This window comes from Balaenoptera physalus, assembly GCF_965194825.1.
Source record: "Balaenoptera physalus genome assembly, chromosome: 10".
Classification (NCBI taxonomy): domain Eukaryota; kingdom Metazoa; phylum Chordata; class Mammalia; order Artiodactyla; family Balaenopteridae; genus Balaenoptera; species Balaenoptera physalus.
The window spans coordinates 63,617,903-63,643,497 of record NC_138889.1 but is presented as its reverse complement, the minus strand read 5'-3'; the positions used below and the strand labels follow the sequence as shown (position 1 = coordinate 63,643,497).

General features: G+C 39.8%; 1 protein-coding gene across 10 annotated transcripts in view; it reads right to left on the bottom strand.

Moving 5' to 3' along the window:
* Positions 1-25,595, bottom strand: part of STIM1 (stromal interaction molecule 1) — a 199,438-nt gene that overhangs the window by 44,778 nt on the left and 129,065 nt on the right. For all 10 annotated transcript variants that reach the window (XR_014250450.1, XM_082411380.1, XM_082411382.1 and 7 more), the window contains exon 3: positions 9,527-9,641. Coding sequence is in view for 9 of the 10 variants with exons in the window: in XM_082411380.1 (XP_082267506.1) it covers positions 9,527-9,641 (115 nt within the window). In the remaining variant the exon portion in view is untranslated. The remainder of the gene's footprint in view (positions 1-9,526; positions 9,642-25,595) is intronic.

Sequence of the window (25,595 nt, the reverse complement as noted above, 5' to 3'; positions counted from 1 at the left end):
GAGCAAATGTATGCCAGTAAATTTGACAACTTAATGTAATGGACAAATTCCTTGAAGACACAAACTACAAAAGCTCACTAGAGAAGAAGTAAATAACCTATACCTATTAAAGAAATTGATACTGTAGGAAAAAAAAAAAACAAACCCGTCCCACAAGGAAAACACCAGGCTCAAATGGCTTTACTGGTGAATTCTCCCAAATATTCAAGGAAAAATATAACAATTCTGTATGAAATCTTCTGAAAAAATTGAAGAGGAATACTTCCCAACGCATTCTATGAGGCCAGCATTATCCTGATACCAAAAACAAAGATATTTCAAGAAAAGAAAATGACAAACCAATATCCTTCACTAACAAAGGTGCACAAGTTTGAAACAAAGTTTTAGCAAATAGGAAATATAGAAAACAAACTAGTGGTTACCAAATGGAAGAGGGAAGGGGAGAAAGGGGAAAATTAGGGATGTGGGATTAAGAGATACAAACTACTATGTATAAAATAGATAAGCAACAAGGATATATTGTATAGCTCAGGAAATCATAGCCATTACCTTGTAATAACTTTTAATGGAGTACAATCTGTAAAAAACACTAAATCACTATGCTGTACACCTGAAACTAATATAATACTGTAAATCAACTATACTTCCATTTAAACATTTTAATAGAAAAATAAAAAATAAAATTTTTAAAAAGTAAAATCCAACCATATATTAAGAAGATGACAAAGTGGGGTTTATCCCAAGAATGCAGTTAGTTTAACATGGAAAAATCAGTCAATATAATTTATCACATTAGCAAACAAAAATATAAAAACCAGGCAATCATCTCAAAAGACACAGTAAACTCATTTGATAAAATCCAACACGCATTTCTGATCAAAGTGCTCAGAAAACTAGGAATAGAAGGTAGCTTCCTTGATCTAACAAAGACCTTTTACAAAAACAAACAAACAAAAAAAACCCACAGCGAATGTTATATTTAATGGCGAAAGACTGAATGCTTTCCCTTTAATATCAGAAATAAGACGAAGATGTCTGCTCTTACCACTTCTCTTCAACACTGTACTGGTGATACTAACTAGGGCAATCAAATAAGAAAAAGATTTTTTAAAGGCATCCTGGTTGGAAAAGAAAAAGTTAAACTTTCTTTACCAGCAGACATGATTGTCTAATTTGAAAATCTGATGGTATCCTACTGATAAGTGAGTTTAGCAACGTTGCAGAATACAAGATCAATATATAAAATCAATTATATTTCTATATAAAGAAACAATCAGGAATTAAATTTTTAATACCATGTAATAGTAAAATTTATGTTATGCATATTTTCCCACAATTTTAAAAATACTATTTACAATAGGAACAAAACCTATGAAATGCTTAGAAATAAATATGACAAAATATATGAAAGACCTGTATCCTGAAAACTACAAAACATTGCTGAGAGAAAGTGTTATCTCCTGAATAAATGGAGACATATACTTTGTCCATAGGTCAGAAAACTAAATATTGTTAAGATGTCAGCTCTCTCAAACTAATCTATAGATCTGATGCAATCTCAGTCAAAATCCCAGTAGGGTTTTTTGTAGAAATTGACAAGCGGGTTCAAGGACAAACAGCCAAAACAACTTTGAAAAAGAAAAACAAAGTTGGAGGGCTAATACTATCTGACTGAAAGAATAACTATAAGGCTATTGTAATCAAAATAGCATGGCATTGACATAAAGACAGACAAATAGATCAGTAGATCAGAATAGAGAGTTCAGGGGGCTTCCCTGGTGGCGCAGTGGTTGAGAATCTGCCTGCCAATGCAGGGGACACGGGTTTGAGCCCTGGTCTGGGAAGATCCCACGTGCCGCGGAGCAACTAGGCCCGTGAGCCACAATTACTGAGCCTGCGCGTCTGGAGCCTGTGCTCCGCAACAAGAGAGGCTGCGATAGTGAGAGGCCCGCGCACCGTGATGAAGAGTGGCCCCCACTTGCCACAACTAGAGAAAGCCCTCGCACAGAAACGAAGACCCAACACAGCCATAAAAATAAAAGAAAAAAAGAATAGAGAGTTCATAAATAAACCCATGTTTATATGGACAACTGATTTTTGACAAAAGGTTCAAGGCAATGAAGTGGAGAAAGGATAGAATTTTCAACAAATGGTTCCAGAACAATTGGGACATCCACAAGCACAAAAAAGAACTAAAATCCATACTTAATACCATATACAAAAATTAATACAAAACAGATCATAGGCCTAAATGTAAAACCTAAAACTATAAAACTTCTAGAAGGAAAGGTAGGAGAAAATGTTTGTGTAAGCTTGGGTTAGGCAAAGATTCCTTATACATGATACCAAAAGCATGACCCATAAAAGAACAAATTGATAAACTGGACTTCAGAAAAATTAAAACTTTCTGTTCTTTAAAAGACACTGAAAAAAAAAAAAAAAAGACACTGTAAAGAGGATGATAAGCCACAGACTGAGAGAAAATCTTTGCAAAGCATACATCTCATAAAGGATTTATATCCAGAATACATAAAGGACTCTCAAAACTCAACAATAAGAAAACAAACAACCCAATTTTTAAAAAGACATAAGATCTGGACAGATAATCCACCAAAAAAGATATATGAATGGCAATTAAAGCACATGAAAAGATGCCCAACATCATTAGTCATCAGGTAAATGCAAAATAAAACCACTATGTGATAACACTACACTATTAGAATAGTTAAAATTTAGAAGACTGACCACACCAAGTGCTGGTGAGGATGTGGAAGCACTGAAAGTCATACACTGCTGCTGGGAATGTAAAATGATACAACTACTTTGAAGACAGTCCAACAGTTTTTTAAAAATATATACCTACCATGTGATCTAGCCATTCCATTACTAGATATTTACCTAAGAGAAAAGAAAATATGTGCCCATAGAAAGACTTGTACATGAATGTTCGTTGAAGCTTTATTTGTAATAACCAAAAACTGGAAATAACTCAAATGTCTATCAGCAGGTGATGGATAAACAAATTGTGGTATATTTAGACAATGGACTACTACTCAGCAATAAAAATAAATAAAATATTTATATATGCAACAATATGAATAAATCTCAAAATAATTATGCTAAGTGAAAGAAGCCAATTTTTTAAGTATATATTATATGATTCCATGTATATAAAATTCTACAAAATGCAAACACACCTATAGCAGCTGAAAGATCAGTAGTTGTCTGAGAGGTAGGAGGGGAGAGATCACAAAAGGCTGTGAGAAAAATTGTAGGGGTGATGAATATATTCACTATCTTGATTGTGGTGATGGTTTCACAGTTGTATACATGTGTCAGAACTTTGAAAATTGTACACTTTAAATATTTATACCTTATTTTATTGTCAATTACAACTCAATAAATCTCTTTCAAAAGAGGAAGTTGAGGGCTTCCCCAGTGGCGCAGTGGTTGAGAATCTGCCTGCCAATGCAGGGGACACGGGTTCGATCCCTGGTCCAGGAAAATCCCACACGCCGCAGAGCAACTAAGCTCGTGTGCCACAACTACTGAGCCTGTGCTCTAGAGCCTGTGTGCCACAACTACTGAAGCCCGTGCGCCTAGAGCCCGTGCTCCACAATAAGAGAAGCCACTGCAATACTGCAATGAGGAAGCCCGCACACCGCAACGAAGAGTAGCCCCCGCTCGCCGCAACTAGAGAAAGCCCACGCGCAGCAACGAAGACCCAATACAGCCAAAACAATACAGCCAAAAATAAATAAATAAATAAATAAAAATTAAAAAAAAAAAAGAGGAAGTTGAGCTAAAACAGTATCATAGGAGATGCACATAAAATATATTAAAGAGGTAGAATCCTCAGGACTTGGGAACAGAAATAGGTAAGAGATGCTCAGTTTCCTTTATTAAATGTGGATACAAGTAAGACATTTTACCCTCAAATAGCTATGTAATATAAATAGAAAATGACTGTGATAAGTTCATTTTCTTCAGATAACAAAAAGCAACCAGCATTGATGTAATGATTTAACACATCATGGTCATTTTGTATTTATACCTGAAAGAATGTAAGAGAAAGAAAAAGCCAGTTGTACCTTTTTCCCAAAAAATATAGCAACAAACAACTATGGTTGAGGAATTTAACTAAATGACTTGATGATTCACTTAGCAAAGTAATTTTTAAATAGCTAAAAGAACAGAATAAATAGATCTCTCGTCAGGTTTATGTAAAAGCAAAAAGGGGATGCCAACTCTTTTATATTGATCTGACTTTTGAAATGGTTTATGCAAAAGTCCAATGCCACCTGGTCCCCTGTGTTATGTCAACAGAGAGGACAGTTCTGCTGAGTTTTCTCCCTAAAACCCTCCTGGTTCTCCAGTACTGCTCTACTGCTCCTACGAAAAATCCTGTCCTACAAACGAACAGACAGGAGATCTGTCAGCTTATTTTCTTATTTCCAAAAGCCTAGTAGAAAACAAACATCTTCTCGGGAGTTCCCTGGTGATGCAGTGGTTAAGAACCCGCCTGGCAATGCAGGGGACACGGGTTCAATCCCTGGTCTGGGAAGAGCCCACATGCTGCAGAGCAACTAAGCCTGTGTGCCACAAGTACCGAGCCCATGTGCCTAGAGCCCATGCTCCGCAACAAGAGAAGCCACTGCAGTGAGAAGCATGCACACTCCAACGAAGAGTAGCCCCTGCTCACCGCAACTAGAGAAAGCCCATGTGCAGCAACAGAGACCCAATGCAGCCAGAAATAAATAAAGAAATAAATTTATTTTTAAAAAAAACAAAAACATCTCAACACAAAGTTCAGAGTGACACTAGAATACCAGGTTATTTTGCTTTTAGCTGGAATCATACTCTTTAGTTAGAATCAAAATTGATGGTTAAGGTGCCTTTGATCCATAAAAATGGGTAAAGAAATTATTAAGAAATATGCTTTGTTTGGCAGACAACATCTTTTTAAATCTCATGTCCACGAAAAGGGAGAAGAAATAGTAATACTGCACTTTGTTTAGAAGAATGGAAGCCATGCTTTAGAAGGGAATCCTCTTACGTCAATGCCTCCCACCACCCCTCACTACAAAGGGCATAGTTACTGTTTCCATTGGCTCAAACATACAAACAACAATTCTACTGCTCAAAGATTCTACAAAATTCACCTGGCATCTCTTCTGTTAAAGAACTGCTACTCTCCCTACCTCAAGGATCTTAGAGAGATTGGAATTTGCAGCACCCTCCAACTCTTCCCACACACACATACTCTCTTCTCTCACTGTTACTATCCTACATAAGTCTGTGATCCAAACTATGCCAATCTGATTCTCCTTCCACTGTATCTGACTCTTGAGCAAAGACACTTAGAGATGAAGAATGAATGTAGCCGACACATATGAGAGTTACTAATTAGAAGAGGCCAATCCCCTAGTCCCTGCTGCTGGGATCCCTGGAGTTGCTCTTGTTCTCAACTCTTCCTCAGCTCTACTAGTTCAGCTCTTCCTTACTTAATGACTTAATTTTGTATAATAAAGAATTTGGCTGGTTTTTGTCTTTAGGTCAATTTCCCTGATTATAGGAGTATCTTTGTTATTCTTGGTGGGCCCTTGGGTCACACTTGAGTTCATGCTAATGAGATGATTCTGGATGGGGGCTGGTCACCAGAAAGATCAACCATGTGACTAGAGGACTGGGGCTTTGAGCCAGGTGATATCAGCCTGGCCTTTGGGGAGGAATAGAAGGCTGGCCATTGAGTTCAATCATGTGGTCAATCAATCATGCCTAAGTTATAGGAAACCCCAATAAAAACTCTGGACAATGAGGCTCAGTTGAACTTCATGGTTGCATTGATGACTGATGTGCCAGGAGGGCAATATGTCCTGATTCCATGGGGAGAGGACACAGAAGCTCCACATTCAGGACCCTACAAGACTTTGCCATATGGGTGTCTTCTTTTTGCTGGTCCTAATTTTTATCCTTTATAATGAAATTATAATCATAAGCATAGCACTTCCCTGAATCCTGAGAGTTATTTAGTAAATTATTAAACCTGAGGGGATTGTGGGAACCCCTGATTTTGTAGCCAGTTGGTCAGAGCACAGGTGGCCTGGGAACACCCAGAGCTTATGGCTAGTTTGGTGTCTGAAGTGACAGTATTCTTGTTAGGTATTGTGCCTTTTTCTTATGAAGTCTGCACTAACCCTGGATAGTTAATGACAAAATTGCATTACATTATTTCACTTAATCAATCACTCTCTTTCTGCTTCATCTTCCTCATCTGTAAATGGAGACAATCGTAATATTTATACTTCATAAGCTTTTTGTAAGAAATAAGAGTTAATACTTGTAAAGCACTCAGAATACTGCCTAGCACATATTAAATACGATATAAACACTAGAGTAGTTTTGTAGTTGTTGTTGTTGTTTTTATTATTAAAGTCCCCAGCTGGCTAATGTAGAGATTATCAGGCTTTTCTGCTTAAATCTAAATAACACAGAGAAAAGACTGGCCCCAACATTAGTCAGACAATGTTAACAACATTAATCACATAGTGGTACTGGCATTAGTCAGCTAATGTTCTGAATACAAATGACCACTGCTGATATCTACATCATCTAGAAAAACTCAGGCCAGCCAGTTTGAGCCAGTGACAGAATAGTACATGCTTTTTGTAGCTCTGGAGATCGTAACTCCAGAGAGATTAGGGGCCTTACTTGGAATAATGAAACAAACTGTTGGGAGAAATAGTACACAAGAAGATTCTCACTTTTAGTTTGTCAAACCATCAGGCATGACACATGGTGAGCAAATCCTAAAATGGTACATATATATCACTTCTAGCTTAGCTATGAGCTACATCACTGTGCATTGAAATGTTTTTCTCTGCTCATCAGTAATGGGTACCAACTCTGCAAAACTCACTCCATTGTCTCCCATCTTCCTGTCATTTAGAAGATGCTTGGAAGTGTTCCAATTAGTTGCTGAGTCCAGAAATAAAGTTCTTACCAGAAAATTGTCTTGAGCTGTTTTCTAATACTATGATTTAATCCCTCTGTTTCTGCCCTCTCTTGGTCACTTTCCCTTCCCAGCTACTTCTCTTTGGCTTTCAGAGAAGGCCAGGAATGCTCTCCCTGCCATCTTTCATTCTAAGTTCCTACTTTTGACACCCACTCTTAAAACCCAGGCGCCATGGCCTCAAGTTATTACAGAAAAAGAAGAAAACTAAAATTAAATGGTACTGTTAGAAGATTTTTCCTGGCAGTGCTGGTATCATTCCAAAGATCATTTCTGTTGTTGATCTCTCATCAGTAGACAGCCTGAGTTGCTCAGGAGCTATTAAACAAAAGCCCCCACAAGGATAACAATTTCCAGAAAGCTATCTATATAACTAAATTATGCTTCTTCTAAATTGATAAAAACAGAGTTAACAAGCATCAGCCTGTCCATCCTACAACCAGGATTAGAATCCAGGTCTTCCTGGGACTTCCTTGGTGGTCCACTGATTAGGACTCCATGCTCCCAGTGCAGGGGGGACAGGTTCGATCCCTGGTCAGAGAACTAGATCCCGCATGCTGCAACTAAAAGATCCTGCATGCCTCAACTAAAGAGCCCACATGCCACAATGAAGATCCCACAAGCAGCAACAAAGATCCCGCATACCACAACTAAGACCCAGAGCAGCCAAATAAATAAATAAAATATTAAAAAAAAAAATCCAGGTCTTCCTGTTTAAATCTAATGTTCTCCATCTATATTATAGATGATCCCTTCCAGAAATGAAATTCCATAATCCTAGGTAAGAATTTTCTTTTTAAATTTATTTAATTTATTTATTTTTGGCTGCATTGGGTCTTCGTTCCTGCATGCGGGCTTTCTCTAGTTGCGGCAAGCAGGGGCTACTCTTCCTTGTGGGGTTCGGGCTTCTCATTGTGGTGGCTTCTCTTGTTGTGGAGCACGGGGTCTAGGCACACGGGCTTCAGTAGTTGTGGCATGCAGGCTCAGTAGTTGTGGTGCACAGGCTTAATTGCTCCGCAGCATGTGGGATCTTCCCGGACCAGGGCTCGAACCTGTGTCCCCTGCACTGGCAGATTCTTAACCACTATGCCACCAAGGAAGCCCCCTAGGTAAGAATTTAAACAAAAATAGAAACTGCCTCATTCCTACCAAAACTGGTCTTCTCTACAACCAGACCAGTGTTTTCAACCAAGGTGGTATGGAAAAGCATTGGCCTAGAGAGCAGAAGGTCCAGGTCTAAGTCCTGGCTCCACTATTTACTAAATACAATGACCAGGTAACTTTATAAATTTAGGCCTAAGGGAGGAGATATGGGGATATATGTATATGTATAGCTGATTCACTTTGTTATAAAGCAGAAACTAACACACCATTGTAAAGCAATTATACTCCAATAAAGATGTTTAAAAAAATTTTTTTTAATAAAATAAATAAATAAATTTAGGCCTAAGTTTCCTCATCCGAAAAACCAGGAATGCTGGTGGTCACTTATTTTTAACTCTTCTTTTAGCATCAAGACATACCCTAAGAGACCCATGGGAGAGATTGCTTCCATTCTTATTGGTATCAAAGGAAGCTCTAGCCATAGACACAAATGGAAAGGAGGCTAAGGCACTGTTTTTTCCTTCCCTGTCAAGCCTCATACAATTAGACATGCTCTTTCACTCAGAATTCTGAAGCAAATGCTCTAGGAGAAAAAAAAAAAAAGGTAATCATGGTTTAGCAGTCTCACACATGAAAAAGATCTAAAGAGCTAAAGTTTTAATTTAATAAGTTCAACATGAATCAGCAGAGTGATTTGACTGCTGAAGGTACCAGTATCTAATCAGACTGCATTAACAGACACACAGGGTCCAGAACTGAGAAGCGGATGGTCCTGCTCAGCTCTGTGCTGATCAAACCACACCTGGGGGTCTGCGTCCAACTGTAGGAGCCATGATCTAAGAAAGACATTAACAAAAGTGTCCACACGCAGGAGACCAAGATGAAGAGGAGGCTGGAAAAAAATGTTTTCTTCAAAGAACTAGGGCTATTTAACCTGGAAGAGAAGACTTGGGAGAGAGTTCAACTGTACTTCGACCCAACCTTTGAATCATCTAGGACTCAGCAGAGCCAGGACCAAGTGGGGAGCTTCAGAAGAAAGGGGCTGCCTCAAAAGGCAAGCAAGCTCCCTGTCTCTGGAGATGAAGCAGACAAAGCTGTGAGATTTGGGGGATGGGGGCAGCTGGTAAGGAGAGGTGTAGGGATAGGATAGAATTCGATAAGAATTCTAATGAGAACAACTCCAGCTCTGTTTGGAGCATCTTCCCCCATTCTCAGCACAGTGACTCTCTTCAGTCTTATTCAGTCTCTATACAGTCTCTATTCAGTGACTGTATGTAGAACCATTTCAGTAATTTGCTCTTTACTAAGCATTTTATACTCATGTCCTTTAAAGGCCAAATTGCTACCCATCTTCTTCTCTCTTCTCTAAACCTTCCGGCAACTAGGATTGACAACCAGGCTGCCTATTACCTTCTGAAGACTTCCATGCCTTCCACAAGTCCTCTACGCTGATGAGCTTATCCTCACCATGGAAGGTGCTGTGTTTCACCGTTGGGTCGTGGTAATTGAGGTCTTCCCTCAGGAACTGCAAGGGAAAGCACACAAGTCACAAGAGATACCTGGGAGCCAGCCCACTAAGATCTCCTCACAGGTCACCTAGCTACCCACAGCACATCCCACCTGCCGGATGTACAAGTGTATCACATCATCCATGTATCCTTCCATGTGAATATGTCCTACTTACTAACTAGACTGCCTTTTCTTCTTTGTTATATGTTTCGCTTGAGAAAAAAATAAACGTAAGAAATTCCTTCCTCATATTTTTTTAATTATGGAAAAGGAAGAATTAACAACTTTTGAGCATTCATTTACACACTAAGCAACATTCCAAGAGCTTCTATTTTCTCATCTAATCTTCACAACTAATGAATTATCACACTTATTTTACAAATGAGAACAGTAACAATCTTTATTTATTTATTTATTTAGGCTGCATTGGGTCTTCGCTGCTGCTCGCAGGCTTCTCTTTAGTTGCGGCGAGCGGGGGCTACTCTTCGTTGAGGTGCGTGGGTTTCTCATTGCGGTGGCTTCTCTTGTTGCGGAGCACGGGCTCTAGGCGTGCGGGCTTCAGTAGTTGTAGCACGCAGGCTCAGTAGTTGTGGCTCGTGGGCTCTAGAGCAAGGCTCAGTAGTTGTGGCACATGGGCTTAGTTGCTCTGCAGCATGTGGGATCTTCCTGGACCAGGGCTCGAACCCGTGTCCCCTGCACTGGCAGGCAGATTCTTAACCACTGCGCCACCAGGGAAGTCCAAGAACAGTAATAGTCTTAAAGAACACAGTTTGCCCCAAATTCTCAAAACATTAAGTTTAAAGAGATTAAATTACTTGCTGTGACGATTTTAAAATATGTCCACAATTCTTTGACAATCCTTCCATAAAAGTTGAATTCCTCTGCCCTTGAATATAGGCTGACATTAATGACTCATCTTCTAACAAACAGAATGTGGCAGTAATGATGTCAAATGACTTCCCAGGCTAGGTTAGAAAAGGCAATATAGATTCCACCTGGCTCACTCCCTTTGGGGACACATGCCTTGGGAGCTCTGAGCCACCATGTAAGAAGCCTGGCTACCCTGAGGCTATCATTCTGGAGAGATCATGTGTAAAGACTATTTAGAGCTAGCAATGTCTGAGCAGCCCAAGCTGTCTGAGTCTTCCAGCCCAGGAGTCAGACATGTGAGTGACTGAGACTTCAGGTGATTCTAGCCCCTAGATTTTGAGTTACTTCACCTGATGCCAAGTGGACACACAGGAACTGTCCCTGATAAGCCAAGCCAAGATTGCAGAAACATGATAAAATAAATGTTTTTGTTGTTTGGAGCCACTAAGTTTGGGGGAAGTTTGTTATACAGCATTAGATAACTGAAACATCTGCCCAAGGTTACAGCTGATAAATGATCAAGTTAGTACTCCAACCCAAGGTATCTGACTTTATAGTCTAAACTTTTCCCCTGTACTGCATATGCTGTCCTTTAGTTATGTGGATTTTTTTTCACACTACACTTTTACAAGAAAAAAGAAAAGCAAAAGAAATCAAAGCTTTTAGAAATTTAACTGGTAATTAATTTCACAGATACTCATTCAGCCCAATCCTTAACCACATTAGTATGTATAAGATTGAACAGTGATCACTGCTTTCCACAGAGTCTCAAACATCAAAGAAATATACAATGCTGATCACTACTCTCACAAGAACACATTTTACTAGAATTTTCAGGAAATGTCTCTTATCCACCTTTCATTATCCCCAGGGTCCAAGAAAGGAAAGGGTCTGACCCAGAGTAATGTCAGTAAATGTTGTTGACTAAATGAATAGATGATTGAAAGAATGGTCCCAGATTCCTTAAACCCATAATCGAGGGATGATTTTCTCCCCTGGGTTTTTCAGACATAAGACATCTGGGCTTAAAGACTCAGGAGAGAAGTTTGAAGAGAGACCACACTGGAGTACTCTTAACCTAGTCAGGGTATAGGCTGCTGAGCACAAGGAGCTTGACAATGTCCACAACTATAACGTAGCACTGTCCAATATAACTTTCTGCAATAATGGAAAGGTTCAATGTCTGTCCTGTCCAAACAACTGTCACTAGGCACAGGCAGCTATTGAGCACTCATAATGTGGCTAGTATGACTAAAGAACTGAAATTTTTAAAAAATTAATTTACATTTAAGTTTAAATGGCCACATATGGCTAATAGCTACATACTGGAGTGCAGCTCTAGTGCAGTCTACTACGTGGGGTATAGGTACGGCCTAGCTACATTCCCATGGAGGCTAGAATCCTGAAGGGAAGTCAAGACCTCCGGCGAGATGAGGAGTGAAGAGCAGTGCCTAAGTTTAACAGTTCTCTGTGTCCTCCGCCCACAACTAAACTCAGGTTCCTTCTGACATGTGTGGGTTAGGTTCTCCAGCTCCCCAATGTCTCATTTGAAATTGGCGAGAGAATCTACTTTTTAATAAGAATTAGGTAAGTGACGTGGTGAAGGGCCCAGAGCAAGGAGATTTTGTCAATTCTTGGAAAGGTTAGCTGACTGAAGTATTTAACATGTTTGGATTTTTTAATAGTCAGCCCTTTAGACCACCTAACATCCAATGTATTGTATGCAATAAATTGTGACTCTTTAACATTTTTTTCCCAAATTGCTACCAGTATCCCAACTCCATTTATTAAATTATCTGTCTTTCCATGGAAGCAAGCTAAATGTCCATTGACAGATGAATGGATAAAGAAGATGTGGTATATATACACAATGGAATATTACTCAGCCATAAGAAAAGAATGAAATAATGCCATTTGCAGCAATGGATGGACCTAGAGATTATCATACTAAGTGAAGTAAGTCAGAGAAAGACAAATATCATATGATATCACCTATATGTGGAATCTAAAAAACGGATACAAACAAACTTATTTACAAAACAGAAACAGATTCACAGACATAGAAAACAAACTTACGGTTACCAAAGGAGAAATTGGGGTGGGGGGGATAAATTAGGAGTTTGGGATTAGCAGATAAAAACTACTATATATAAAATAGATAAAGAACAAGGTCCAACTGTATAGCACAGGGAACTATATTCAAAACCTTGTAAAAACCTATAATGGAAAAAACTATGAAAAAGAATATATATATACACATATATACATATATATACACACACACATATATACACATAAATATATCAATATATAAAAAACTGAATCACTTTGCTGTATACCAGAAACTAGCACAACATTGTAAATCAACTATACTTCAATAAAATAAATAAATAAATAAATAAATGCCTTAGACCTTAAAAAAAATTATCTGTCTTTTATTCCTTTTTTGGAAAAATGCTATTTAATAAGAAGTAATTATAAAGTAATAACAACTACATATAGTTGGGTATATTTCTAGCCTCTCCATTCTTTTGCACTAAACCATATTTTCGTGCTAGCACTTGACTATTTTATTATACTTTTTATTTTAATTCAATTTAATTTTATTTTATGCTTTTAAAATTTTTCTAATGTCTTGACCCCCTCTTTCCATGGTTCTTTTATTTCAGAACATTTCTTATCAATCTCAGTTACTTATTTTTCAAAATGAATTTTAAAACAATTTTGTTAATTTTATTGGGAGTCTGATTACTCTCACTGGGGACCTAAGTGATGAGATCACTGGACCTTAAACACCAGGCCCTAGGACATATCAGGGAAGACACAGTTACAAGCAGTCTGAGACAGTCAGTCTGGAGGCAGAAATTCATTCATTCATTTATTCAACAAATATAAGATATCTATGTTCCGGGCACTAGAAATGCAGTAAATAGTAAACAAAACAGACAAAAATCTTTGTCCTCATTGAGCTAACAACCAATTTGGGTGAGAGAGACAATAATTTGTATAAAGCAGGGAAGGTCAAGAGGGAAGGCCAAGAGTAGTGGTATTAGTGATTTATCATCTTCATTAGAGGTGTCAAGGAAAGTCTCATTAAGAAAGTGACTTTTAAGCAAATATCTGAAGGAGATGTTGGAGAAAGGCAAGCAGGATAACTGGAAGAGTATCCCAAGAACAGAAAATGGCAAATGCAAAGGCCCTGAGCCAAGAACAAGTATGTTCAAGGAATAGCAAGGAGGCCAGTGTGGCCAAAGAGAAACAAGTGAGGTGGTAACTAGTAGGAGATGAACTCAGGGAAGCAACAGCGGTCCAGATCATAAAGACCTTTGTAGGTCATCATAAGGACTTTGACTTTTACTCTGAGATGGAAGCTGTTGGAGGAATTTGAAGGATATGTGACAACGATCACATTTACATTTTTAAAAGCATTTCTCTGAACGCTGTGTTGAGAAGCAGACTATAGGAGGACAAGGGCAGATGCGGGGAAACCAGGTGGCAATTGCAATAATCAAGATGTGAGCCAACGGTGGCTTGAAACAAAGTAGTAATGTGGATATAATGAGAAGTTGTCAGGTTTTGCATAAACTTTACAGAGATCAAATTTCTAATCTTCATAATTTTTTTACTTTTGATTCATCAGGGGTCCTTTAAGGTACACCCTACTTTAGTCCTCCTAGGCTGTAACCCAGACCCTCTTAATCTAAGACTAGAGAAACACTTGTCATATGCAGGCCTTAGGAGCAGAAATGCCAAAATCTCCAAGGAAGAGGATTTTCCACCATTATCAGCTAACTCCAGGAAACCATGTGATGAGATATACCAGCTACTTTTAGGGAGCCAACAAGAAATAGACTGCTTTTTATAGCCAAGTCTGGTCATTGAGGTGTACGGAGAGCAGAGAAGCTCATGGGAAGAAAGTGCAAGGAGTATCTGCACAGGGGCTCACATCAGGCTCTGCTGGTGCCACAAAGCACGCAAAGAAAGAGTAAGGTCAGAAAACAAGGCCAGCAAGAAGGTGGTGCCAAACGAGGAGTGTGGGCTGACAGAAGCTATACCTGAAGGAAGGGCCAGGTGCTGGGTGGACCCTCTTTAGAGAACAAGGAAGTGCGGCTGCAACAAGCAGGCTTTTTTTCTTTTCTTTTTTTTTTTAACGTCTTTATTGGAGTATAATTGCTTTACAATGGTGTGTTAGTTTCTGCTGTATAACAAAGTGAATCAGCTATACATATACACATATCCCCATATCTCCTCCCTCTTGCATCTCCCTCCCACCCTCCCTATCCCACCCCTCTAGGTGGTCACAAAGCACCGAGCTGAGGCTTTAAGGGGAGGAAAGGCGGTGTACTGTAAATATAAAGAGTTCAGAACCTTTAGAAACAGACCACTTCCTATGTGACTTTTGGGCAAGCTACTTAGCATCTCTGAGCCTGTATTCCCCTCAAAATGAGGGCTAATTATCCCTCTCATTTGAGTGTGATAAGGATTAAATGAGTCATGTTTGCACAAGTCATAAACTGCCTTCGCACATGTCTTTTAATGGCCCACAGAGCATTTTATAAATTGAAACTATATTTAAAAATCTAATTTCAGGGACTTCCCTGGTGGTCCAGTGGTTAAGACTCCACACTCCCAACGCAGGGGGCCTGGGTTCGATCCCTAGTCAAGGAACTAGATTCCACATGCCGCAACTAAGAGCCTGCGAGCCACAACTCAAGGAGCCCACATGCCACAACTAAAACGATCCTGCATGCCGCAATGAAGATCCCGCATGCCACAACTAAGACCCAGCGCAGCCAAATAAATAAATAAATAAATATTTTTTTTTAAAATCAAATTTCACCCCAAAAGTCCAGCTCTCTTTAAAAAAAACAATTTAAAGGTCTAGGAACACTGAGCTCCAGCGACAACTCTGGAATTTTATTTGGGAGAGGCTTAAGGGCTACAATTCGATTGGAAGGGAGGTTGGTGGCTAAGGGACTTGTCATGAGGTTGTGTTTGCAAAGCAAGCACATTGTTTTTATGTAGATCGTTTATTACAAATTAATTTTATAATGCAACATTTTATGAAGATGTTTTTGTTTATATTTTACTTAAAATTAAGAAAAAATTAATTGCCCCTATCAAACAGTATTATTATACATATGTCACAATTTGGGGCAGCTTAGAGGTGGGGCAGTTGGTCCTGAGGAAGATAACGAGGGCTTTTTTTTTTTTCTTAATTTTTAAAAAAATTTTTTATTTTATTTATTTATTTTTGGCTGCATTGGGTCTTCATTGCTGTGCGCGGGCTTTCTCTAGTTGCGGCAAGCGGGGGCTACTCTTTGTTGTGGTGCGCGGGCTTCTCACTGCAGTGGCTTCCCTTGTTGTGGAACACGGGCTCTAGGCACGTGGGCTTCGACAGTTGCAGCACGCGGGCTCAGCAGTTGTGGCTCACAGGCTCTAGAGCGCAGGCTCAGTAGTTGTGGCGCACGGGCTTAGTTGCTCCGTGGCATGTGGGATCTTCCTGGACCAGGGCTCGAACCCGTGTCCCCTGCATTGGCAGGTGGATTCTTAACCACTGCGCCACCAGGGAAGCCCAACAAGGGCTTCTTTTTTTTTTTTTTTTTTTTATTTTATATATATTTTTTGATATGTGGCTTTTTAACTTTCACTATTACGTGAGAAAATCTCAAAAGAGGCATCTAAATATTTGTCACAAAGTATCAGAACTAATATAAAGAACCGGAGGGAGCATCACATAACTTTAGACATCACTGAAAACAAAATTACAGGTTTGTCTTTGTGTTCTGAGTCTTTGTTTTTTAAGGCTATTACTGTATCAGCAAGGAGAGGCTAGGTTATGCTATGATAACAGTATCTGTGGATTAAAGCAATACAGGTTTATTGCATGTGGAAGGTACATCACAGGTCAGCTGTGGCTCTGAGTCACAGTGTCTTCACTGTGGGACCCAGACTGACCAAGCAGCTTCTTTCCAGAACATTCCCAGCCCTTGTGGCAAAATGGAGAGACACTGTGATGAATCACACACTAGCTCTTTTTTTTTTTTTTTTTTTTTGGAGGAAGAGGTACAGCTTTTTTTTTTTTTCACACACACACACTGTATTTTATTTTTACAAGAGATAAATAGACTGACACCAAGCATTGTACATGGATGACCACAGCAAAAGCAACAATGATTGCAATTACCAAACATGAAACACACTCATACTATGTCATAATATTGACATTCAGTCCAGTAATCCTCCACTGTAACAGCTCCTTTACTTTGCAGTGAAAATTGATTTGTATATTCTTTGCCTCTGAGTCCTTGTTGGATTTTTTTTTTTATTCAGACAGAAAGTCACAAAAATTATACTCATCCTCATCAGTTCACTCAGTCCCAACAAGGGCTTCTTGATCAAAGATGATTATTCTTGATCAAAGATGATTATGACCGTGCTCCCACGGTCTCTGTGTATACCCTAATCAGTCTTGTATGCGTCTATCTCCCCTACCAAACCATATACCCTCTGATAGACGGTCCCAGTTACCCAGCCATAAACATAGCATACAAGAAAGTTGTACAGAACTAGAACTTTGATGTCCAATATACTTGAGGTAGGCATTATCACATATTGCTCTGAACACTGTCCCACATCCAGCTAATGGCTAATGTCTGATATAAGACAAAGTTTAAAAGCAACAAAAAGCAAAACCAAAACAAAACCAAAGAGGCCACTTTTGGCTCCCACAACAAGGATTTACTATTTTGGACTCAGAACAAGCAGCTCTTCTCTCAGGAAGGTCTAAGGAGGCTCCCTGAAAGTCCTGCCTTACCAGGGGAAATACAGCATTGGCTAGAGCTGCAGCTCAACAGCTCTCTGAAGAGCCAAGGGACCAGTTCTTACTAGGTATATTTAGTTCTATGAACTCAGAAAAGTGATCTCCCTGGCAGTGGCACAAAGCATGCAACCCCATCCCAAGTGAAGCAGTAGTGAAGGGGTGTGGGTGAGAGCAGACAGGAGGGGAGACATCTCTCTAGAATTCCCAACAAAATAGGCCAGCCAGCTTCATCAGGGAACAGAATTCACTGAGGTAAAGCTGGAAGAGGAGCAGCACATCTTTGGGTGCGGGAATCAGGCGGGTCTCCTGGGTTCTTCCCTGGAAGCAATTACTCCTCCTTCCCCTTTCCACCCTTGTTCCCCACTGCTCACGCTCCATGTCTCCCAAACCACACCACAACACCACCACTCCCACTTCCCCACACGTACAATGTTTAGAACCCACAACACACATGTCCCAGATCTGAGAAGCTTCCCAACTCTTGTTCACCACGTGAACATCTAGCAAGGACCCAAATTTTAGCTACAACAGCTCTGAATGTCATTGGTACAGAATGCTGGGACATGGATATCTCAGGGGTGAAAAATCTGTCCTCAGTGAGACCAGAAGCTATTGCTCAAGGTCAGGGAGAGGACAGTCATTTCTCACTCACCTTTGTACATCTAGTCTCACTTCTGCCAGTCCATCTACCACACTAGTCACCAGAATGACCTTTGTAAAGTATAAATCTAACAATACCAACGTACCTACTTAAAATTTCATGACTCCCCATTACCAATAGGATAAAGCCCTAGCCTCTTGGTCTTACATTCAAGGCCTTTTACAATCTGGCCCATAGACTAACTTTCCAGTCAGCTTCCTGGCCATTCTCCCTCCCTATCAGACATCTACACTCCAGGCCATGGGCCAAATCCAGGTTGCTGCTTGTTTTTGTAAATAAAGTTTTATTGGAACTCAGCCACATTCATTCATTTATGCACTGTCTATAGCTGCTTTCATGCTTCAAAGGCAGACTTGAGTCGTTGTGACAGAGACTGTGTGGCCAGCAAAGCCTAAAATATTGACTATCTGGCCCTTTATAGAAAAAGTTTGCCAACATTTGCTCTAGATACATCAAGCCACTTCAGGCTCCTTGAACAAACTAGACCATGCTCTTTTTCCTTTACACAAGGTGCTCCATTTAAAATGTTTCTCCTTCTCTTTATCTGCTGAAGAAAAAGTCACTGCCTCTGTGAAGTTTTCCAGACCTCTCCCAAGCAAATTAACTGCCCTATCCTATTTGTGCTCTTAGTCCTCAGGGTATATATCTATGACAGTATTTATCCCATTATACCATAATTACTATTTAATTACCCCCTTTTTACTCCCCCTAAGCAACTCAAATATAGAAATTGTGTTTTATTTGTCACTTATCTCTTTATCCAGCATCTTGCAAATTTTCTGGAACACCTAAATAAATAATTAATTTAGCTCTGTAAGCCAATCTCCAAGCATAGAGCCTGGCACAGAGCAAGGTATGTGGTTATTAAATAACTGAATGAGTATCTCTCACTTGAGCTTGCCCTAGAACACCCAGAAGAATGCTTAGCTTACAGTAGGTAGTCAATGCATATTATGTCTACTATACAGAAGAAAGAAAAAGGTCCCCACATTGCCAGCCAATCTAAAACAAAGATATCCAGCTAGGGGCCAGAGGGTTACACTGGCTTGGGTTCAGTGTAACATGATGGTTTAGAGCTTGATTCTAGAGCCAGGCTGCCTGGGTTTGAATCCTGGTTCTACCACTCACTTTCACTGTATTAGTCACATCATTTGTAAAATGGACATAATAGTACAAACTTCATAATACTCTTATATTGAGGGTATTATAAATGGATTAATTCACATAAAGGACTTAGAATAGTACCTGGCACAAAATAAGCTCTCTTATGTATGAATTGAGCTCTCCTAAATATTAATACATTTAATATACTATAAGAGGAATATAAAGATACTAAGAATGTGCAATCCCGGAGCCCACTATTACAATGATGCTGATCTCTCATATGTAAAGGAGACACACAGAGGAGGTAGAAGACAGATATTTCCTAAGTGCTTGCTACATGAAGACCATGTGCCAAGCGATCAGCAATAGACAAGGCACTGTAATCTACTGACCTCTAAGGCCCTTTCCATTCTACTCTATGATTCTTACTTTGAAAGCTTTAACTCCATTTAAAACAGAAATTTCAAAACCTTGGCAAGACCCTCCCTGCCTTCTTTGCCACATCAACTGTCACTTCCTCCCAACCCCAATGATGATGAAATACTTGAAGTTCTCTGAAAGTACCAGGCTCTTGACCAGTCTCATGTCTTTGCACATACTGTTCCCTTAGCTAAAACACTCTCCTTCTACCATCATCTCTTCGGACCCAAATGACGTATCAGCAACTCTGCACATGGGTAAAACTAACTTAGGTCTTCCTCTTCCATGACTCCATCACAGTATCCACTTATCCTACTGCAGTATCCTCATCTGTTTACATGGTTATTTCCACAACTAGAGGAATTTCTTCTAAGGCAGCAACTTCACCTTTCCTTTTACTCCTATATATCTAGTACCCAGCACACGTGCAGGTACAGAGAATCTCTCTGAGGTCAATGATAAAGCTTAGTCCTTGTCATGGAATCATCTTTGATGTCCTCAGGCCATGACATTGGTCACATGACACAGATCAACTCCTAGAGGCAGCATCTGAAGTTGCAACTTGCTAGGTACCTGGCCAGAATGGCAAAGACTAAGAAATTTTGACATCTCCAGTCTTGCAAACTATCGGGACCAAAGTATCCAAGCTAGCCAAGGACTACTGCCGGGGAAATCTTATGAAAGGGGGATAGAAATAGATCACTAATTTAAAAATATTTCCCCAAACAGAAAGGATTATCTTCTTGGGGTCAATACTGCTACATTTACATAGGATGAATACACAGCACTGGACAGAATGTGTTATGGGTAAAAATGTTTTTAAAAACTGATGAGTTAGAGGGGACTTCTGGCTTGACAGTGTGAGAAGCTCCATAGACCCACTCTCCAGTGAAAGTGGCAAAAGTTATTTTTTAAAAACAATCATTCATTATGTGACATATAACAAAAAGTTAAAGATCCTTAATATAAAAGCACCTAGAAACCAAACAAAAGATGAGCAAAAGATATAAAAATATTTTTATAAAGAAGAAATATAAACAAACATGTATAAACTTTCAACTTCATAAGCAGTCAAAAATTAAAATGAATACCATTTTCCCATCCCTTGAAAAGGCAGCTATGAAAGGATTGGTAATAACTAGTGCTGGAGATAATGAGCACTCTGTCATTGTTGGAGAAAGTATAAATCCATGTTGCTCTTCAGGTGGACAATTTGGCAGTGTATATCAATACTTAAAAGGTGTCCAGCCTCTGATTTAACAGCTCTGACTGTAGGCATCCAACCTGAAGAAATCTTCACGCAAGTCCTAGGAGTCAGGTATAAGTATGTGTATCGAAGCATTTTTTGAAATAACAAGAAATTTGAAACAACATGATTGCACATAAATGAAGAAATTGTTGAAGTAATACATACCAACTCCTACCAGGCAATACTCTGGAGCAGATAAAAAGAGCTCTATAGTGTGGACATGAAAATATATCTAAGACATAGTGATATGAAAAACAAGTTGCACAATAATACTGAATCGCACACTCCTGTTTACGTTTATATGGTTATGGACCTGTTTACATATATATGGCATGTGTGTGTCTGTGCATGCCTAGAAAAAAGTCTGTAATAATGCATATCAAGATGTTGATGGTTTCCTCTGCCCAAGGCACTAGGATTGGGAGAGGAGGAATGAAAGGGGGCTTTACATAATTTACTTCATCTACTTCTAGGTTATTTGGGTTTATTTAATAAGCATGTTTTTATGGATGACAAGTAATTTTCATTATCACAGAAAACTTGGAAAATGCAAATATATAATCTCTGATACCGTAAAAAAAAAAAAAAAAAAGCAATCATTCAAAGTCTAGAAATTGTCCTAGGGCATACAGCAAATGAAGAAACATTTGCTCAAGAAGATGTACTAAAACTCAGTAAGAACAGTGAGAGTCTGTAGTATTTTAATTAACACTTGCTCCCTCTCTCTCTCCCCACTTCCAAATCAGTAAGACAGAAACTCCATTCCAGACTGGTGCAGCCGAGAACACAGGGCTCCCTCGTCCCCAAGCTCCCAGTTGGAAGGCTATGTCTCCTCCTTCTTCCAGTTACCTGTTGCTAAAGCTAAGTTCTAGGTGAATCCAGCAAAGAAGTGGGCCTCCCTACTTCCACCCAGCCCCCACTCATGGGGCAGGGACTTCACCTTGGATGCAGAGCCACTGAGCATACTGGGGACCTGATTGCCATTTCCCTAGCTTATAAGACAGCAATTCTACTCTGGGAGAGGCAAGCCAAGAAGGCACGAGGCTACTGCCATCCCTCCACCAAGTGCTCAGCTCCTAAAATGGGGGTGTCACTCAAAGAGAAGAACGTCATCATCCCCACCTCCAACTCCAGAACCATAGCTCAGAGTTCTTGCCTGGTAGGAGAAGCAGGCTTTAGAGAGTTTTGAACCTCTCCCCAAAGGAAATTATTTTATTTGCAACAGAATGTGAAGAAGTTTAAGACTAAGGGCTCTCTGAAAAACAGTGAAAGTTCTGGTGAAAGGCAATTGGGAGGAGAGGAGTGGATTTATTGGAGATATAGGCTAAACTGTAGGCTAAAGAATTCGCTGACGAGAACTGGGAACAGAGACAGCTGGGAGGAGCCCTCCTCTTGTAAGAACAAATCTCAAACACTGATCTCAGGAACTATCCTTTCAAAGGAGCCCTAATATGAGTGGATCAGTCTGTGGGGAAAATTTATGCCCCAGGGCATTGTTGAAAACAATAGAGTCATCAGATGGCAACTAACAGAGCTTAACAGCTGAGTGGGGCCAGGAAAAGACAGAGTCAGAGAGAGCCCTGCCAAAACCACTGTCATCCAAAGGTGACTGGGCATATCCAAAGCTGCACCCTCTGAGAAGCAACATCAGAGGCTTCACACTGTCAGGAGGTGGTGGGAACAGACCACTGAAATAATCTTTCCAGTCACCAAACAAACAAACAAGTAAATAATAACAAGCCCCAGAGGGGTTGGACCAGGAGCCAGAATTGCTCCAGTATATGATCAAAAACATCCAGTTTCTAACAATACATATGTTGTTTCATATATATATATATATGGCATGCAAATTAACAGGTAAGTATGATCCATACACCAGAAAAAAAGCAGGCAACAGAAACTGTCTGTGAGAGCAACCAAATTTCAAATTTAACAGAAAAAGCCTCCAAAGTAGCCATTATAAATATGTTCAAAGACTAAAGGAAACCATGATTAAAGAAGTAAGGGAATGTGTGATGACAATGTCACATCAAATAAAGGATATCAACAGATAGAAATTACAAAAAAGAACCAAAGGTATGTTGTGGAGTTGAAAAGTACAGTAACTAAGAGAGGAGCTCAACAGCAGCTCTGAACCAGCAAAAGACAGAAATAGCAAACTTGAAGATAGGCTGAAGTAGATTACACAATCCAAAAAACAGAGAGAAAAAAAGAATGAGAAAAAATGAACAGTTTCAGAGAAATGTGGAACACCATTTTGTTCATATGCATAATGGAAGGATCAAAAGGCAAGGATGGGGAGTTCCTTGGTGGCCCAGTGGTCAGGATTCCAGGCTTTCACTGCCGTGGGCCGGGTTCAATCCCTGGTCGGGGAACTGAGATCCCACAAGTCACATGGCGTGGCCAAAAAAAATTAAAAATAAAAATAAATAAAAGGAGAAGATGAAGAGAAAGGAGCAGAAAAAATATATATAGAAAGAAATAATGTCTGGGAATTTCCCAAGTTTATTGAAAAGCATTAATCTACCCATCCAGAAAGTTCAACAAACTTCAAAGAGGATAGGATAAATGCAAAGAGATCCACAAACAGACACATCACAGAAAAAGCTAAAAGCCAAAGGCAAGGAGAAAATCTTAAAAGCAGCAAAAGAAAAATAATTCATTACACATAAAGGAAGCCAAATAAAAATAACAGCCTACTTCTCATCAAAAACAATGGATGCGGGACTTCCCTGGTGGTGCAGTGGTTAAGAATCCGCCTGCCGATGCAGGGGACATGGGTTCCAGCTCTGGTCAGAGAAGATCTCACATGCTGCGGAGCAACTAAGCCCGTGCGCCACAACTACTGAGCCTGCGCTCTAGAGCCTGCAAGCCACAACTACTGAAGCCCGCACACCTAGAGCCCAGACACCACAATGAGAAGCCACCTCAATGAGAGGCCCAAGCACCACAATGAAGAGTAGCCCCCACTCGCCACAGCTAGAGAAAGCACGCGCGCAGCAACGATGACCCAGTGCAGCCAAAAATTAATTTAAAAATTAAAAAAAGTGAAGGCAAAGTAAACACTGAAAAAATTCATTGCTAGCTGACACACCTGATACTGATAAAAAGCACTAAAGGACATTCTTAAGGTTAGTAAGGGACCCCAGGTAGTAATTTGAATCCATGTAAAAAAATAAATCTGTTCCTTTTTAAATAAATTCATTCATTCACTTAACAATATTTATAGAGTATCAACACTGAGCACTATTCTAGGTACCAGGGATTTAGCAGTGAACAAAACAGATCCCCTACCCTTATGGATTAAATGATAGAATCCAGAAGGTGATTAAATCCTTAAAAATAAAAAACAAGCCAAAAAAACAAACAAACAAAAAGAAGTGATGTGTAATGAGGATGTAGGTGCCAGAAATGCAGTAGGCTTGCAGATTTCATTATTACATAGGGTAGTCTAGGAAAGGTCTCATTGATAAGGAGAAGTATGAGAAAAGACAAAATATTTGGAAACATGAGGGAGTTATCAAAGTGGATATCTGGGGGAAGAATATTCCAGACAGAGGTAAGAGCTAGAACAAAGGCCCTAAGACAGGAAAAACAAGGAGTGTTTGAGAAACAGCATGGAGTGTGGCTGAAGTGAAAGACCAAAGGAGATAGATGAAGAGGAGGAGATCCTAATGATAAGTGGAAGCCAGGTCACATAGGACCTTACTGACTCTTTTTTTTTTTTTTTTGGCTGTGTTGGGTCTTCATTGCTGTGCGCGGGCTTTCTCTAGTTGCGGCGAGTGGGGGCTACTCTTCGTTGAGGTGCACAGGCTTCTCATTGCGGTGGCTTCTCTTGCTGTGGAGCACAGGCTCTAGGCGCATGGGCTTCAGTAGTTGCAGCATGCGGGCTCAGTAGTTGTGGCTCACGGGCTCTAGAGCACAGGCTCAGTAGTTGTGGCGCACGGGCTTAGTTGCTCCGCGGCATGTGGGATCTTCCCGGACCAGGGATCGAACCTGTGTCCCCCGTATTGGCAGGCGGATTCTCAACCACTGTGCCACTAGGGAAGCCCTGGACTTTGCTGACTCTTGTGTTAACTTTGGCTTTCACACTAAACGAGAAATGGAGCTAAAACAGGGTTTTGAGCAGAGGAGTGAAATGATCTGGTTTACATTTTTTAAAGCTCTCTGGTTGCTACACTGAGAATAGACTGTAGACATGGTGATCTGTTACAAGGCTGTTGAGTCTCAGTACCTGCAGTGGAGTAGGGGTGAGAAATGATTAAATTTTGGACATATTTTGAAGGTAGAACCCACTGGATTTACCAATGGATATGGGGCATGAGAGGAATTATGGATGATTCAGAGTATTTTTTGGTCCAGGCAATGGAAATAATGGAGTTGCCTTCAACTGAGATGACAAAGGCTGTGGGAAGAGAAGGTTTTGGATGAGGTGACATTTAGAACCCAGTTTGGGTCATGGTAAGTTTCAGATCCCTTTCAAATTCTTAGAAGGGGACTTTGGGATGGACATGTATACACTGCTGTACTTAAAATAGATAACCAACAAGGACCTACTGTATAGCACAAGGAATGCTGCTCAATATTATATAATAACCTAAAGGGGAAAAGAATTTGAAAAAGAATAGATACATGTATATGTATAACTGAATCACTCTGCTGTACACCTGAAACTAACACAACATTGTTAATCAACTATGCTCCAATATAAAATAATTTTTTTTTAATTTCTCAAAACAAGATATACAAATGATGAATAGGCACATGAAAAGATGTCTGGCAAAATTAATCAACAGGGAAATGCAAATCAAAACCATAATGAGATATTATTTCACATCCACTA